This window comes from Haemaphysalis longicornis, unplaced genomic scaffold (genome assembly GCF_048455015.1).
Source record: "Haemaphysalis longicornis isolate Haplotype H1 unplaced genomic scaffold, Haemaphysalis longicornis Haplotype H1 scaffold_2, whole genome shotgun sequence".
Lineage (NCBI taxonomy): Eukaryota > Metazoa > Arthropoda > Arachnida > Ixodida > Ixodidae > Haemaphysalis > Haemaphysalis longicornis.
In genome coordinates, this window is record NW_027526295.1 from 74040085 (window position 1) to 74058452 (window position 18368).

The following is an 18368-nucleotide window of genomic DNA, read 5'->3' on the forward strand; positions in this document are numbered from 1 at the left end:
GTAACCGTAATTGGCATGTCCCAACAAACTCCCCGAGCGCATTTCCACTTACAAGGATTGGCGAGATTGGCAAAAAAACTCCAGCGTTTGGCGTAATCGTGGCAAATCTTGAATGAAACGAGACAAACACTTGACAGCGTGCTCCCCTCGCTCGTTCGTCCTCATGTCATCGTCTCGATGCGCTCAGTACCGTAGAAGAACCCTCGCGTGCGGCAGCATATAAAATACACCCTACTTGGTAGAGGTCACTGCAGCCACCACATTCTTTAGAAGCCATTATGGATAATTTAAGACATGGATACGAGTGTGTCGCTCCTTCCGGAGACAACTTGCAGATCCCGCCACCGCTTTTTCGAGTCGATGATGAAGGGCTGGTGGAAGTCTACAATGCTGAGGATGATTTTGCTTTCCACAATTATTCACGGTCCGAGATCTCGTCCACCAGGCCGCGGAGGAGACACCAGAACCCATGCCACTCACAACATTTAACGAACTTACAGAGCACTGCAGGCTCAGCAGAAGAACATTCCCTGCACCACACCCAGAGTTCTCAAAAAGCCAAGAAAGCACGCTCAGACTAATACAGACAACCTTTCGCGACTTATCTAAGGATGCTGCCGATTGAACGTCTTCTTTCTTGAGTTATTGAGGGGACATAACTTGCAAGGCAATATTTCATTTCAAATCTTGTTTACACACAGGGTACGTTTTCAAAGACTGCTTAACCAAACTTATTATCTACGTAGTAGATATTAGAAACATCTTGAGCATGGACGAGGCAAGAACAGTAGAAACAGAAAGCGAATTACAAATTTGCACATTGCTCAAGTTGCAACAAGAATACAGGAGCCCATGATTCGATATACCAGTTTCAACACTTCGCTCAACATGCGAAACTTCCTGGCTGGCGAAAAACAAGTCGATTACTATTCTTCCGCGTTGGGTCACGAGCTAATTGCCTGGGGTTTAACGCGCAAAGTATAGTGAAATAATATTTCAACAAGTTCAAGGGACCCCAGAAAAACATTTGTTAAAATGAAGGTTCACTCAACTGAAATAAGAATGTTGCAGCTTGTTGCCACAAGATAAAGGAAAACAACCTAAAAGAAAGCTGAAGGAAACATACGAAATCTCATGGATGGTAAATACTTTAGCGATGTGACAATCGCCTCGTCGACTTTAGCGAAATACCGAGTGCGCTCCTGCTTGCAGCCTATGCAAAAGACCCCGTTTTTCGCCTAGAGCCAGGCGCTTTCATCTGATGCACATGATTCTTGCGGCTGTGGAGCTAAAGCTGTAGCTGTGGCCATGGCTATCTCTTCGGCTGGATAAGAGATTATCTAGATAGCCAATCCAGTTCGAAGTTAAAATGAGCCCCATTATTTGTCACGCAGTAATTAAATGCGGTTCCCAACAAAAAATATCCTACAAAATTGAAGGTGTACTGCTGAAGGAATCAATTTATCCGGGGAGACATAGGATGGTGCCATGGTATATGTTGATAGAACTGAAACGCTTACTGCGCTGAATTTTGTTAAGCTGAATGAATTCGCATTGGGTTCAATGGAGGTTCAGTTGGGCATTTTTAAAATGTTCCTCCAACTGAATAGTTTATTTAAATTACGTTCCCGAAAGCGGTATCTTAGAGTATTCACAATGGCACTGTTGGGTTTATATTGTTCATGTAAAGGTCACTGCAAATTTATTGTAGGCTAGTTAAAGCCACCAGTGAGAAAATATTGCGGTCGCGATAAGGGAGCACACCTTCATACAATTGGGTAAGAAACGAAACAACTCCAAGGAGGACGATCAACAACACCAAGCAGACATGAATGACCGTTGAGAGAGACATTCAGAAATCAACTTTTATAAACTTAGACATAAACGTAACATAAACAAACACCATAAACAAGACATTACTACAAACAAATATTAACATAAAAACAACACAAAGTTAACACACACTAAAATAGGTTTCCCCATTCCGAACCCGCAGTATGATCGTCTGTGTACAACCGGAAAGCTTGCGGGGTTCTTTTCTAAATACGTAGTACGCCCTATGTATTACCCCTGGTTTAGTTCGGGCCCCTCACCTAATAATTGATACCGCCCAGCAACTAGATATCTTCCGCTGGGGTTAGCTTGTTTACCTGTATTGTGTTTGTTTACCTGCCGGCCGAGCTGAGGTACGCGCGAGACGCGTAAAGAGAAACCGCGAAGGCTTCTTTTTTTATTCGCCGAGCTTTTGTGTCCACCAGACGAGCGGGCCCGGAGACGACGCATGCAAACGCGTCGGCCACTCCATAATAGCTGAAAGCGATGTCAGCTTTCCAAAGGAGGATTTCTTTACGTTCGTCTGAGAAGCCGGCGGAGGGGGACTGTTGATATCTTAACTACCGCGATTACTGCCCCGAGAACATCCGAACCGGACGCGAGCTGAAGGTTGGTCAAGGGGTCAAACCTTGTTCACCAGACGTTCAGTCTATGACAGTTGCACTGCTCAAAGTTACTAAGCGAAGTTACCATTCGTCACACGACTGAGCCTCGCGAATCGGCGGTTGGAATGCGTCAATGGGTATAGGCGACAAGGCTTTGTTAGGAACAAAGGAAAGGAACGTTAGGCACGTTAGGTTGTTAGGCACGTGTCTACAAAGGAAAGGAATTTTGGCGGCGCGGGGCACAATCATAGGCGTGCATGGTTAGATCTGCTTTTCCTGTCGTTAGGTCTGCTTTTAGTGGTTGGTTTTCATTTCTGTTATATTTGTATTTCGCTGAATACCCTTGGGTTTCTGTATGAGAGTGAGAGAGGTGGGTCACGTGACTACTTTGAACTCACCTAGCTTTGTTTGTCACGGTGGCCAATCAGTGGCCTAGTGTGGGGTAATGAATGAGCCATCCTCACTCTCAAGGTGTGACGTCCCGTTTGTGGGCGGGGTTTCAATGGTAAAACTGAGGAGTTTGATGTTTTGAGGAAGGAACAGAGAAAGGAAAAAAGAGACAGGAGAGGAGCGGCGAGCCCCGCTCGATGCGGGCCTTGCCCGACCTCTTGTGTGCGATCATGAGCCGTGAAAGTTGTAAATGCGTATTGTAAATAAAGTGTACATATTGTACATTTTGAGTTTACTTGGAGTATACCGTCGTCAGCTATGTGCCGTCTACCAACGAACCAGCGAGTCACAAATTTTTCGATCATCGTCTTCGATGATTAACCTCGAGCGACCAATCCACTCTTCGATTTTAATTGGTGCCGCGACCAGGATCGGTCGACATGACTTTCGGCGGACGATGGGGAGGCTACTCCAGGGTGGGGGCGACATCCTGGTGACAGGCCCCATGGAGCAGAAGTTACAGGCTGCAGCGGTGATACAAAGCCAGGATCCGGGATGACATCATGGTGAGAGAACCCGGGTAGAAGAAGCTCCACGCTCAAGCAGTGAAGACAACGCAGCAACGGGGGAGGGCTGCATTCTCGACGGCAGCGCCTGCCATCAGCGCGGCGATCGAAAATTCGAGCCGGAGTTCGGAAGCTGAGGGGACATCTTGGCGAGAGGCTCCAGGGAGCAGACGCTCCACACCAGCGCTTCGGCTTCGGACCGATTCAGTGTCTAAAAGTCCGACAAGACGAAAGGTCCAACAGTGGATATTCCGTGTCCATTGACCTTTCATCTCGTTGGACATTCAGGCTTTATTGGAGCTTCAGGCTTTCAGTCCTGGAGCTCCAATTCAGACTTTATTGGAGCTTTCATCTCGTTAGATCTTTCGTCTCGTTGGACATTCATTCTCGATTGGACCTCCCATCTAGGTGGATCTTTCGTCTCGTTGGACATTCAGGCTGTTACTAATAAATGAATGTCCGGAGCACTCTAAAGTTACTCTGAATGCCCTCCACCGCAATATGGTAGTCGGACCTTCTCCATTTTCACATGCAATGACACTTACACGATAATTGGAAGGGAAATGTAGAAATGTAAGAAACAGCGCAAACGACAGGACGTAGATTAGACGACAAACACGCGGCGCTGACTAACAACCAGGTTTTATTGCTTGCAGGCGGCTTATATACACATCTACACAGCAATGGAAAGAGAAAAAAGGAAATACAGATAGCAAGGGAGGAGGAAACTACACAAGTTATTGTCGCATGGTCATCGGTAAGTAAGGCCCAGTTATACATTTGAAAGATACGCGATTTCATTTTCATACAGAAGCACGGAAAGTTTGCTGACACATTTATCGCCCCTCTGACTAATGCAAAAGGCTTCAAAAATTTCACGTGTGCGTTTATTTGCATATCTTCGAATAATACGACACTCATCAAACATTGGTTGGCACTTACACTGGCGACTTACACGTGAAATTTTTGAAGCCTTTTGCATTAGTCAGAGGGGCGATAAATGTGTAAGCAAACCTTCCGTGCTTCTGTATGAAAATGAAATCGCGTATCTTTCAAATGTATAACTGGGCCTTACTTATCGATGACCATGTGACAATAACTTGTGTAGTTTCCTCCTCCCTTGCTATCTGTATTTCCTTTTTTTCTCTTTCCATTGCTGTGTAGATGTGTACATAAGCCGCCTGCAAGCAATAAAACCTGGTTGTTAGTCAGCGCCGCGTGTTTGTCGTCTAATCTACGTCCTGTCCTTTGCGTTGTTTCTTACATTTTTAAACATGCACCAACCAGCCCACTCGCTCCCCGTTCTAAGGGAAATGTAGGCCTGGAACCTCTGATTTCCGTCGTACAATTTGAGTATACCTGCAACGCTATTGACGCAAGCAAGCTTGCAACGTACTCGCAAGCAAGCTTGCGAGTACGTTGCTGAGAGTGCGTATATAAGACTTCAGTTTTTTCATTCGGACGTTTTTTGTCATATTTTTTGTTGTTTTCGTTTTTTGTTTGTGCACTAATATCAGCGAAACAAATAATTTTCCCCAGCTTCATGCGCATGACAGACACGTGGGCCCTTAGCAAACAAGCAAACAGTCACGTGCTCTTCCATCCAAGAAAGCAGGATGCTACGACCATCGCCTGACACTCACTGCGTACGCGCGTGAGTGTGCGTCAACTGCTCGCAGCTCGTAAGAAGCGGTCGATGCGGATGAAGGTTGTATATTCTCAGTTCGGCCTCATCAAGGCGTCAGTTTGAGGTGTCATTTGTCATCCACGATTTCACATATTATTCAGTTATTGAGATAAAACATCCAACTTGGATATCTTTCCTTCTGGTATGTCGTTTAAATTTCGTGCCCACTTATACAAACGACGTTACTGTGCTTCATGCTGTTACCAGAGCAAGCCCAAATACAAGCTTCAAGCCTTTGAATGACGATATTGTTCAGTTTTCAAATCTGGAAACTCTTCAAAAACCTTCTTCTTTTCATCGATTCCCTTTCTTCATCTGTCCGCAACACTATAAATTTGGCGATGCCCTCAGCAGCATAGACTCAGCACCAGGACATACAGGGTGTTACATCGATAAATGGAACACTTTAAAACTTTTCTGAGAGTATCGCTGCTCCGTTCGTGCTCAAACTTCACGCGGAGGTCGCATTTTGTGGTATATTTTGTTTGGCACTGGGAACCACGACAGCAGATACCTGTTTATTCTGCAAATACATAATATCGATTATCGACTATGGCTAAACAGCAGCCATTATGGACGGGCGAGCTGATCTTGGATCGGTGGTGCCACCCGGGTTATGTAAAACGAAACGAGGAATGACGATTCACGGTAGCAAGGAGCCGAATGACGTAGCAGACGAACAGAAAACCTCTTTTGTCGATAGCTTAGGATGGCCACAAATAATTGCATAGCAGCTAGTACAAATCATAATACTGTATTCCTGCGCTTCATTGTTGTCAATACCAGACATCTGGTTTCAGGTCAGCTGTCGTCAGTTGTGCCAGGTTACCCCACTTTCCGAAATAAGAATTACAATTCTTTGTTCACGTTTGTTGCTTTGTTGTCGTTTTACTTCTAGTATTATTCTGCGCGTGTGTGTCTCTGCTTGTGACACGGCGTCCTGAGATCGTTCACAGCATACAAAAAGGCATATCCTGTTCAGCTGCAGTGAATGATATCATCATCATAACGTCATACACAAGCATAGAATGTTTGCCGTTTTGCAGTGTTGAGAGACAGGTAAGGTGTTCTGTACATAACGTGCCTTATGAGAAAAGCTTAAGTCGAATTGCGTCTTGTTCCTTCACTCCTGCCACTTTGTGCTTGATGCGATGAATGAATTTGGTTAGCTGGGTCATGGTGCGTTGAAGTTGGAGTACTGCATGGGAACCTGATCCATCCTGTGGGATGGCGAGTCCGAGTAGGCTCAAAGGCCAAATGCGCTCAAAATTTAAACATCCTGAAAACGTTATTTCCGCATAGTCGGCCTAAAATACTGCATGCATACTTAGGCAAAAAAGGCTATAAGTTCGTTTTTAGGGGACTACTTGATTTTGCCCCAATCATTACACCCTTTGGAACTAAATGTGAGCCGACGGACGATTAGCCCACCACCCGGTTGGTCACTTCCGATACTCCCCAAAGGACGAACTGGTGAAATGAAAGCGCAAAAAAAAAAGAAATGAACATAGCATTAGCAGGGATCGAAAATCTGACTCACGCAACAGTAGCCAAGGAGCATCATACGTTACCACACCGCCAGACGGAATTGTCAGTTTACCTTCCCGAACTTTTTGGCATCTAGCTTAACCTAATACATTTAACTGAACACATGCGATTACCAGCGTGTGCCGTAAAATGCACGCTAGAAAAAGGAAAGAAAATGGACAGCGAGAACAGATATTTTGCTTCTAGTCTCGAATTTGTTCCCTCTTTAGACTTCATACCACGCAGGAAGCTGAAAAGGCCAATATTTTGACCATATAGGCTCAGAGTTTCTTCAAGCCTTCAGTAAAAGTACATTTGGTGCTCTTGATTGTGCATAATTCACGTGTTGCACAAATGCCGGTAAATACTTTTTACCGGAAAAGCACCTTGGACCTCGCTTTGTCCGAGGCTTGGCATCCGTGTACCCAGTGTTCCGCATGCACGGGGAGTATTGGAATGGATTGAATCTGATTTGTATTGGATTGGATTAAACTGAATTGTATATGATTGGATTGGATCGGAATTATATATTGCCGTGAACCATGTATGGGTTTGTTTATTTATTGTATGTTTGCACTGCCCGGCCGCACCCAGCTCTGTTATCTGTGTCCCAAGCGAAGCGCGTGTTCCATTCTTTATTTTTTATGCCGCACGGGCTATCTTATTCATATAAGTAGACTGTTTCGCCCTAACGTCGCTAGCCTAGAATAATCTTCTTTTATCTACAATATTCTGCATGTAAATCGAGAGTTGCAGAACCAGGCACGCCGAAAGATAAAAAGCCTGCAGAGCAGACGCCCCGCTATTCGACTCGCCGACGCTCGCCGACACTCGCCTACGCATGTCACTTTATTTACTGCTGGTTCGCCGCCTGGGTATTCTTTCAGTTGTTAGGGGAGCACAAGTTCACTCCAATAAACGTTGTCTCCTTGAAGACAACTACGTCGTCTTTGGCTTCGTGACAATATACTGTACACACGCGTTGTCACTCATTTACATGGGCGAGTGGACAATGCCGCGGGTGATTTACGCTAAGAAAGATCCCTAGTGCTTCGCCCACTGGTCATGATTCACATCGTGGAGATGCGAGAATTTTTTCGCAGTAATTCTATCTATTTACACTTTTGTGTACTCGAGAGGTATGAGCTTTACAACATAGAAAAATCGTCCTGTAAAGCTTCATCGCCAAATGTACCACTTACACATCAGATAGCGGAATTTCCAAAGGCCGGTAAGTTTACATAGCTTGTGTTCAGTCGACCAGCGTAACAAGAAACAAGTGCACAGTTTTGCGCGCAGTCGAAACACTAAAAGGGAATTGCATAGTAACCTGCGCACATATATGCTCGGAACTTCGGTCAAACCCCTGCTGCCACGTCTTCATAATTCTCTCTGATTTTTATGTGTTCAGGTCTTTATCTGGCTCTTTTTAAAGGGATTAAGAAAGCCAAATGCAGCAGTATAATTCGACGGAGCCAGCCTTTCGCAACCCACTCATCTCTTTACCAGACTCAAAGCCGTCTTTTTACCCAAACGGCACTACGAACAATTGAAAAACATTGAAATTTTAAGCCACACGATGACAGCGGCGACGTAATGAATGAATACCCGGCCTCTTCGGTTCAAGAGCACCACAGCGCTTAGTTGCGCACATCCCCACAATATTTTTAATTTACCAAACACATCTCCCCTTTATGTTTAATTTACTGCAGTGCACGGCAGCTCAGTGTGCGAGGTACTGACTGCGCTACTGAGCACAAACTTTCGGTTGGTGACTACGCATTGCAACGTAGGAAACGCAGAAGCATCAGTGTGTCTACATTTGAGCGCATGTTACAGATCATTAGGCGTCATCAATTAATCAGTAGCCGTCCACCATGCGTGGCTGACCGCAAAATAGTGGCTGTATATTTTGTCCTGAAATCCCTGTTTTAGCACATGTTTAATATTTTCATAATAGATATCGGGATAATAGATACGGCTGTCGGATATCGCTCTCGGATCGCTCTCGGATCGAGTAGCGTACAACTATTCAGGGATGGACAACTATACTTGAAACGGAGGAGCGAACAAGAGAGAGCGCCAGCCGCCGATGCTGCTCGAATGCAACTATTTATTCTCATAGCGTTTCATATGATTTTGTGTGCGCCTTAGTTCTAGTCAACCATTAGGGAGTGCTCCAGTTAACTCAACAAGATAGCCCATCCGTTGCCAAAAAAATCAATTGAGCAGTACTTCGTTTTTCCAGCTTAAGACGAATTGGCGAAATTTTGTGACTTCTGGGACAGTCTTAACACCCCATTAATCATACGATGGTACCCTGTGCCGCGAACAAAGAGATTAGTCTCCTAGATTTCAGTACTCACAATCATACTTTCTTGTTGGTTTTGTGGTGGAATTATTTTTAGGAGGTTGGCAAAAGCCATTCGTTACGGCACGTTCATGTCCAACGCTTTATATTGACGCAAATTTGAGGCCTGTACACGACTACCGCTACTGTCAAAACGCTCATTTATTAACGTAGTGTAACGTTTGCCACAACGCAATTGAACCTATCGCTATCGGCTTAATAACAAAACATGCGTGTTTTGAATAAAACAGTGGGGCCTCAGTATTGCTGAACCCTTCGTCTCAGTGGACCTTTCATCACGTTGGACATTCAGGCTCGATTGGACCTACAGTCTCAGTGGACCGTTCGTCTCGTTGGAACTTTCGTCTCGCTGAACATTCAGGCTCGATTGGACCTTTCGTCTCACCGATTACGTGACGAATTGTACCTTTCGACTCGTTGGACCTTTCGTCCCGTTGGACATTCAGACCACAAGCGCGTGATCTTTCGTCTGGTTGGATATTTCGTATCGTTGGACATTCAGGCTCGATTGGACCTTCCGTCTCGGTGGATCTTTCGTCTCGTTGGACATTCAGGCTGTTACTATTAAATGAATGTCCGGAGCACTCTAAAGTTACCCTGAATGCCCTCTACCGCAACATGGTTGTGGGACGTTCTGCATTTTCACGTGCAAGAACTTTTACACGATAATTTGAAGTAAAATCTAGGCCTGGCACCTCTTATTGCCATCGTATAATGTGAGTCTGCTTGCAACGCTATTGACGAAAGCAAGCTTGGTCGCGAGTACGTTGCTGAGAGTGCCTAAATAGGACTTCAGTTTATTCATTACGACCTGTTTTATCATCCGGGCAGTCTATAAGGGTTTTTCTTGGTTTTTTTTTTGGTGTGCAATAATATCAACGGAAAAATATTGTTCCCGAGCTTCATGCGCATGGCAGACACGTGAGCGCTTAGCAAAGAAGCAAACAGTCACGTGCTCTTCCATCTAAGAAAGGAGGGTGCTACAACCATCGCCTGACACTCAACGCGTACGCGCGCGAATGTCCGTCAACTGCTCGCAGCCCGTAAGAAGGGGTCGATGCGGATGCGGGTTGTATAGTTTCAGTATCATCAAGGCGTCAGTTTTATGTGTCATTTGTCATCCAGAATTTCACATATTAATCAGTTATCGAGATAAAACATCCAACTTCAATATCTTATCTTCTGGTATGTCGTTTAAATATTGCGTACACTTATACAAATGATGTTATTGTGCTTCACGCTGTCACAAGAGCAAGGCCAAGTTCTTACCATGCGGACACGCACTATTTTGGATGCGTTGTTAGAGTTCCGAAGGCTTTGAGGGCGCGTCAGAAAAGCAGCTCATTGCTTTCTGGATGGCTTACTCTGTCTACTAGCTGTTCTTTTTGCAGCCACAATATATTAAGTATATAACAATACGCAAAAAATGAAAGTTTTCCAGCAAGCAATACAAGGAAGTCGAACTGCGAGACTGACCTAGAAGCGTCATTATTCAGCGAGTCCAATGAAGCATTATATAAATCAGACAAGAGCAAGACCGAAGAGAGAGATAGATGCAATTTAGGCTTATCTTGTGCATGCGCTGCGCTTCTTTGAATTCTTTCTTGTTGTATTTTTCGGGATTAATATTTTTGGCGATTGGTTCAAACGCATACATTCATAACTTCTGCGTGACACTGATTTCTAGTAAAACCTGGCACAATGTTCCCCACATTATGGGGTGTGCAACAAAACTAACAAGTAAAATCGGGCCAAGTGTTTTGATATAACTCCCTTTCTCACAAAGGAGCACTCGTGGTATCTCAGTAATGTGGCTCATTGATTTCGGTTCATTGCACGTGTTAGGGCCTATCTTATTTCTCAACCAACCACTTTTTATTGAGTCACCGTAAAATAGAGTGTTCGTATGAGAACAACTTCTAAAACAATATTTAAACAAAACATATAAAGCACGTAAGATATATTTTCTAAGGCTTCCTTGGGCCTAAAAATGCTTTATGGTGTGCACCAACAATCTGCGTTTATGTTTCCAAAAGATTTACATTATAGCTTAACCTAATACATTTCACTGAAAAATGCGATAACCAGCATTAACCTGTAAAATACACGCTAGGAAAAGGAAAGAAAATGGACAGCTACAACAGATATTTTCCATTTAGTCTCGAATTTGTTCCATCTTTAGACTTCTTACCACGCAGGAAGCTGAAAAGGCAAATATTTTGACCCTATAGGCTCAGAGCTTCTTCAAGCCTTGGGTAAAACTATATTTGGTGCTCTTGATTGTGCATAATGCATGTGTTGCACTAATGCCGGTAAATACTTTTTTGCAGTAATTCTATCTATTTACACTTCTGCAAAATCGAGAGCATGAGCTTTAGAACATAGAAAAAATCGTCCTTAAAGCTTACTCGCCATATTTAACACTTACGCATCGGAGAGCGGAATTTTCAAACGGCAGATACGTTTAGCTTGTGTTCAGTCAACCAGCGTAACAAAGGAACATGTAGAAAATTGTGCGCGAAGTGGAAACACTAAGAGGAAATAGCAACCTGTGCGCATACATACTCGGCATTTCAATGAAATCCCTGCTGCCTGTCCAAAATTCTCTTTCATTTTTTGTTGTTTAGATCTTTACCTGCCTCTTTTTTAAAGGCGTTAAGAAGGCCAAATTCAACAGCACAATTCGATGGATCCAGCCTTTGGTCACCCAGTAAACGCCATACCAGCCCTGAAAGACGTTTTTTAACCAAAACACAATGCGAACAATTGAAAAACATTAAAATTTTACGCCACACGACAACAGCGGTGACGTAATAGATAAATACCCGGCCTCTTCGGTTCAAGAGCACCACAGTGCTTAATTGAGCACATCCACACAATACGCTTAATTTACTAAGCCCGTCTCCCCTTTATGTTTAATTTACTACGCAGCGGCAGCTCAGCGTGCAAGGTACTGACTGCACTACTGAGCACAAACCCGTGGTTGGTGACTACGCAGGACAGCGTACGAGACGCAAAACTATCAGTGTATCTGCCTTTGAGCGCACGTTATAGATCATTAGGTATCATCAATTGATCCGTGGCCCTCCACCATGCATGGGTGTCCGCAAAATACTGGCAGTATAGTTTGTTCCGAAATCCCTGTTTTAACACATTTGATATTTTCATAATGGATATCGGCATAATGGATACCGCTGTCGGATATCGCTCTCGGATGGAGTGACATTTGGGGATATGGACAACTATACCTGGAGTGACAACAATTGGGGGTTGGAAAACTATACTTGAAACGAAGGAGCGAACAGGAGAGAGAGAGCGCCAGCCGCCGATGCTGCTTGAATGCAATTATTTATTCTCAGAGCGGTTGAGATGATTTTGTGTGCACATTATTTCTAGTCAATCGTTAGGCAGTGCTCCAGCTAACTCGAGAAGATAGCTCATGCGTCGCTAAAAATCAATTGAGCAGCAGTTCGCCTTTCTAGCTTAAGAGTACTTGGCGAAATTTGGTGTGTTCTGGGCCATTCTCACACGCCATTATTCATAGGATGGTACTCTGTGCCGCGAACAAACAGATTAGTCTTATAGATTTGCTTACTCAAAATCAGACTTTCTTTTTGTTTTGTGGTGAACCTATTTTGAGGAGGTTGACGGAAGCCATCCGGTAAGGCACGTTCATATCCAACGCTTTATATTGACGCAAAAGTGAGGCCTGCAGGCGACTACCTGCACTGTTACAACGCTCATTTGATTAACATAGTGTAACGTTTGGCACAACCCACTTGATCCTATCGCTATTGGCTTAATCTTAAAAAAGAATGCGTGTCTTGAATAAAAAAGTGGGGTGTTAGTATTGTTGGACCGTTCATCTCAGTGGACCTTTCATCTCGTTGGACATTTAGGCTCGAATGGACATTCAGACTCAGTGGAACTTTCGTCTCGTTGGATTTTTCGTCTCATTGGACATTCAGTCTCGATTGGACCTTCAGGCTCGGTGGATCTTTCGTCTGGTTGGACATTCAGGCTAGATTAGACCTTTCTTCTCGTTGGACACATTCAGGCTCGCTGATCACGTGACGAATTGGGCCTTTCGTATCGTTCTATCTTTCGTCTCGTTGGTCATTCAGACCACAAGAGTGCGGACAGCGGCGGCTGAGTGAGTCCCCTTTTTCCCTTCTCCTTGGCGCGACCACTGCTGTCCGATGTTATTATAGAAGAGTCGCGGTACGCATGACTCGGGGTAGTTTTGCTGTGTCGAGTTAGCGCGATACTTTCACATTGGTGGGGGCCCTGTAGCCTGAGGAGATTGAGCGGCGAATGGCTGCAACCGTTGCGGCGATAGAGGAGCTCGAGAGGAAGTTGCTCAGGCGGCACGGGCTTTAGATCAGCGGCTCGTGAGGGAAGCGGGGAAAGCCAACCGTGCGGCAATTCCTGCACTAGTGGCTTACGAGCCAAGTTCTTGCCCCGTCGAGGTTGATGGCAGTGTAGAAGCGCCTGCTCCAAATGGGTGTGTATTGGCGGCAGGCTGCGCATTACTAGACAGTACGTGCGATCGCGAGCACGAGCTGAGGGACGCAGTTTTTGAGGGCGAGCCCGCAGCGCATGTTGTTGAACCCGAGCCAGAGATAGGCGCCCCGAGGGGCGGTTTTTTAATGCCTATCGCCGGGCTTGAGCCCGAACCACGCGCCCCGACGGGCGAGGGTGCAGAATCGTTTGACAGTGTATTGGCGGATGGCACTCTCTCGAGTTCTGGTCGGCCGCATGCGAGCCCGACGACCGAGTAAGCGACGGCGCTGAGGAGCAGGTGGTTCAGGATGAGGCGCGTACGTGCGTATCTGGGAGCCAGTTGCAGAATTGGGTGAGTCGCGAGGTTCTTGTTTTCCCGTTTCTGATCCGCCAAGTGCCAAAAGGCCGAAGTTGAGAGTGCGCCAAAGGGATTCACCTAGTTGCATGAGATGTGCAGCAGTGTTTCGTGCAGACGCACGCACGAAAGCCTGCGATAAGTTCGGTGATGGCAATGTGAAGTGGCCCTTCCGGTATAGACTGGCCCACTTTGACTTGGCCAGGACCGACGGCCAGTTCCCGCTAGGCGGGAATACTTGGCGGTCCGGGGTCTCCTGAGCTGTGAGCTTCGGCTTTTCAGGGTATAGTGCGCCACAGCTTTCAAATGCCTACCTCTCCCTTGTCACTCACCCGGCTTAAACCGTCACCATTAGGATGGACGCCCCATTTGGGTTGTGTTAAGCTCATTCGGACAGTACGTGGCGCTCGTGTACAGGTGGAGGAGAGAGGGGAGCATGTGCGGTGTTTGTGCGTGAGACAGTTCCCTGAGTGCTTGGGCCGGGCAGCGAAGTGAACTTTGAGTACGCTGCAAGAGCACAGCAAGAGAACCGCAGCAGCTGTGAACAATCTTTGCTACGCATTCTGAAAGAACATTCACCTGCGAGTGCGTGAAGAGGCGATGCCACCTTACTTAAACAATTTGGTATTGTAGAAGTAGCCGCATTTCTTTCTTTTTGGAGTCTTTGACTGTCTATTTCTCTGGTAAGAGTAACTAGGTGTTTGTAGCTAGCTGTGTTGCGGTTTGTAATATTACTTGAGTGGTATTTTTCTGTGTTTACACCCTTCGTGCGGTTGGTAGCTTTTGATGGTCAAGGGCAGTGTTTTTCCCGTGTGCCCGGTATAAAGCGAGGTCGCTTTTGTGTGTCAAGTTGTTTAAAGCTGTCGCCTTTTTGGAGGCTAGGGGTAGTTTCTTGATGGTTTTTTTGGTAATGAGTGCCCTCTGTGACAGTTTGAAGTTTACATTCCGTGTGGTTGAGCGTTTTCGTATAGTGTGAGTTTGCGGAAGGCACACCTGCTTTCGTGAGCATAATGAGGAGTTTGGTGTTGTATTTGCGTTTCTTTGTTGCAAGTGTCCTTTTGGACAATTAAGAAGTTAAGTTTTGTTCCTGCTTAGCGTTTAGGCTACAGTACGTCTGGGAGTGTTGCATGCTGCGCATTATGTAGCGATTGCAACGAGTTGTTCTGGCTTGTTCTATGGTGGGGTTTTATAACCCACTGCCAGAGTTTATGTTGTACGGACAACATTCTTGTTTGGTAGGTGTTAAGTTCGGGTCCCTCAGTAATTAAAACCGCCCAGCAACTAGATATATTCCGCTGGGGTTAGCTTTTTTACCTGTATTGTGTTTGTTTCCCCGCCAGCCGAGCTGAGTTGGGCGCGAGAGGCGTAAGGAGAAACCGCGGAGGCTTCTTTGTTGTTCGCCGCGCTTTTGTGTCCACCCGACGAGCGGGCCCGGAGACGACGCATGCAAACGCGTCGGCCACTCCATAATAGCCGAAAGCGATGTCAGCTTTCCAGTGGAGGATTTCTTTGCGTTCGTCTGAGAAGCTGGCGGAGGGGGACCGTTGATATTTTAACTACCGCGATTACCGCCACGAGAATCCCCGAACCGGACGGGAGCTGAAGGTCGGTCAAGGGGTCAAACCTTGGTCGCAGACGTTCAGTCTATGATAGTTGCACTGCTCAAAGTTACTGGGCGAAGTTGCCATTCTTCACACGTCTGGGCGGCTGGGATGCGTCAATAGGTATAGGCGACCAGGCTTTGTTAGGCGCTCCACGTGTCTACAAAGGAAAGAAATTTTGGCGGCGCGGGCCGTAAACACAGGCGTGCGTGGTTAGGTCTGCTTTTCCTGTCGTTAGGTATGCTTTTAGTGGTTGGGTTTTATTTCTGTTATATTTGTGTCTTGCAGAATACCTTTGGGTTTCTGTGTGAGAGTGAGACAGGTGGTCCCGTGACTATTTTGAACTCACCTAGCTTTGTTTGTCACGGTGGCCAATCAGTGGCCTAGTGTGGGGTAATGAATGAGCCATCCTCACTCTCAAGTTGTGACGTCCCGTTTGTGGGCGGGGTTTTAGTGGCAAAACCGAGGAATTTAGTCTTTTGAGGATGGAACAGAGAGAGGAAAGGACAGACAGGAGAGGAGCGGCGAGCCCCGCTCCACGCGGGCCTTGCCCGACCTCTTGTATGCGATCATGAGCCGTGAACGTTTTAAATACGTAATGTAAATAAAGTGTACGTATTGTACATTTTGAGTTCACTTGGAGTAGACCATCGTCGGCTATGTGCCGTCTGCCAACGAGCCAGCGAGTCATCATTTCATCGATCATCGTCTTCGATCATCGACCTCGGGCGACCGATCCACTCTTCGATTTTAACTTCCCGTATCTGTAATTCCTATCCGTCTCACTTGGCTATACTACAGTATGTTTAGTACTGTGATTAGTACTGTGATTGCAAGCAGGACTGCTTGCAACAAAGCATTTCCCATGGTGGACCCGCAGCTAGTTTTTGGCTGCCGGTTGAAGCACCGTTTGCAAATATTTTGTACTTATGCTGAAAGCTAAAATCACTGTATTGATTGATTGATTGATTGATTGATTGATTGATTGATTGATTGATTGATTGATTGATTGATTGATTGATTGATTGATTGATTGATTGATTGATTGATTGATTGATTGATTGATTGTGCCCACAGGAATTGCTTGCGTGTCCGCAATTTTTAGTTGCAAAGTGTTCCGCTACCACGTATCTTAGAAAGTTGCCGCCTCAGAGACAATGCGCTGAACTTTTCTGCTCATGGACAGATATTTTTCAGCGCTATTCTCAGCTTCGAGTTCGCTGATTTGCTGTCGCCTGTATTTTCTTTCTCGCCCATTTTTTGGGACTCAACAGCTCTGTGAATCAAGCGTCTGATTCTTCCGCGATGGCGATCTAGAAGGGATTTAAATGAATAAACTTATATCGCCAGGGCAACGGGTTTGCTGTGCCTGTATCCTATGGGGCGCACGAATACGTGACGCAGAGGTAACAATTCCTTCACGTGTCAGAATAGAGACATTTATCCTTCTCCATTTCAGATTTGCGAACTTCATCCGGCGTACGTGCAAAGTCACTTTAATTCGCTCATGGTAAGGCGTGATTACAAAGGAGAGGACACTGGAATCGCCGACGATGTCTTTTTTGAAGTTGAAGCAACCTTGTCCAGAAAGGTGAGTTGCCCTGCGTTCGCCTGTTTGGCCGAAATTTCCCAATTTGAGATCGCATCTTTTGAAAGGTGCTGAAGGGTTTTTTAAACAATCGAGAGTGTGTGCCGAATCAGAACAAATTTAGGCAGCCATAATGTGCATGATTTTTAAGGCGCTTCAGTGGTAGCAATAACTGCCGCTAAGTGGCATAGCATTTTGCTATTCATTATTATTCCTATTACTTTCCCCTCAAAAGTTCTCAATGATCCTTCTGTGTAAGATGCTTCTGTTAGAGTATTCATTTGCATCCCCGATTTCTTTCCCTTCGGTCCGCGCGTTGTACAACACCAAGTGTGCGACTACCTTCATATTGTACACACGCAAATCAGTACACCTGTGACGTTTTACTTCCCCCTTTCATTCTAATTTAGCATACGATTTGGCTGAAAGTGTCAAAATAATAATAAACTTTCATCTGGTTGTTTCAGTAGTCATCCTCGTTGTCAAGCTTTCCTCTTCTGTCTTGTAAGGTTGAGCACGCCACCGGAGGGAACTGTGAGCCTGTTGTAACGCTCCTGTATGGGTGTAGTGGTCAGCTTGACCGGTTTTCTAAAGTAGAAAAACGAGAATGCAGGGTCGACTTTTTGGCAACTGTTATAGATCCCTATGAGGTATAGATTATTTACGTAGCCCTCGTCCGCTGTTCGTAAATGGCATAGTTCTACCTTCAGGGTATAACACTACACTTTGAAACATTTGCTACCACATCCGCCTTCAATGCTGAAACTGGCGTATTAGTGCAGTCTGCAGAAAATGAAAGAGCGCCACCTTGAGGCAAGAATGCTGTCTGTTTTTGAAATCCTGGAGCTTGCAAATTTTCTTGAGTAGAAGTTCACCCAATGACACGCACAAAACTGAAAAGCTTTGAAACTCTATAAGCCATCGACTCTACAGCCTGCCACTGAAGAATAAAATGAAACAAGACAAACGTACGGTGAGACTGAAACCTTTGCATCTCAGCATTGTGACCTGCTGCTCGCGGTTTGATGGTTTCGCACACTTTCATCATAGTTAAACTGTAATAGTCTTGTTCTAGTTGCCTGTTATTTTCGGGCTTGTGTAACTAGGGGAGCATACTCCGCCTGAAAGACAAGGCTTGAGAACAGAACATAAAACGTAATCTGTGAAGGTTTTGGAAATATCTTTGGGCGTACCAGCAGCACGTGAGCTGACAAATTCTGTGGTGATCCCCAACATATCGTAAAATGGTGTGGTTGCTAATGTGAACGTAGATGAAGCGCATTGGTCCAAAAATATTTAGCGCTGCGTTGCGTAGATCGAAGTGCCTCATCGTTCGTTCAAG

At 45.5% G+C, this 18368-nt stretch overlaps 1 protein-coding gene across 1 annotated transcript in view; it reads left to right on the top strand.

Moving 5' to 3' along the window:
- The window catches only part of LOC144168073 (uncharacterized), a 60260-nt gene that overhangs the window by 37455 nt on the left and 4437 nt on the right, over positions 1-18368 (top strand). The window contains exon 6 of the mRNA XM_077697156.1: positions 16898-17029. Coding sequence (XP_077553282.1) covers positions 16898-17029 — 132 coding nt within the window. The remainder of the gene's footprint in view (positions 1-16897; positions 17030-18368) is intronic.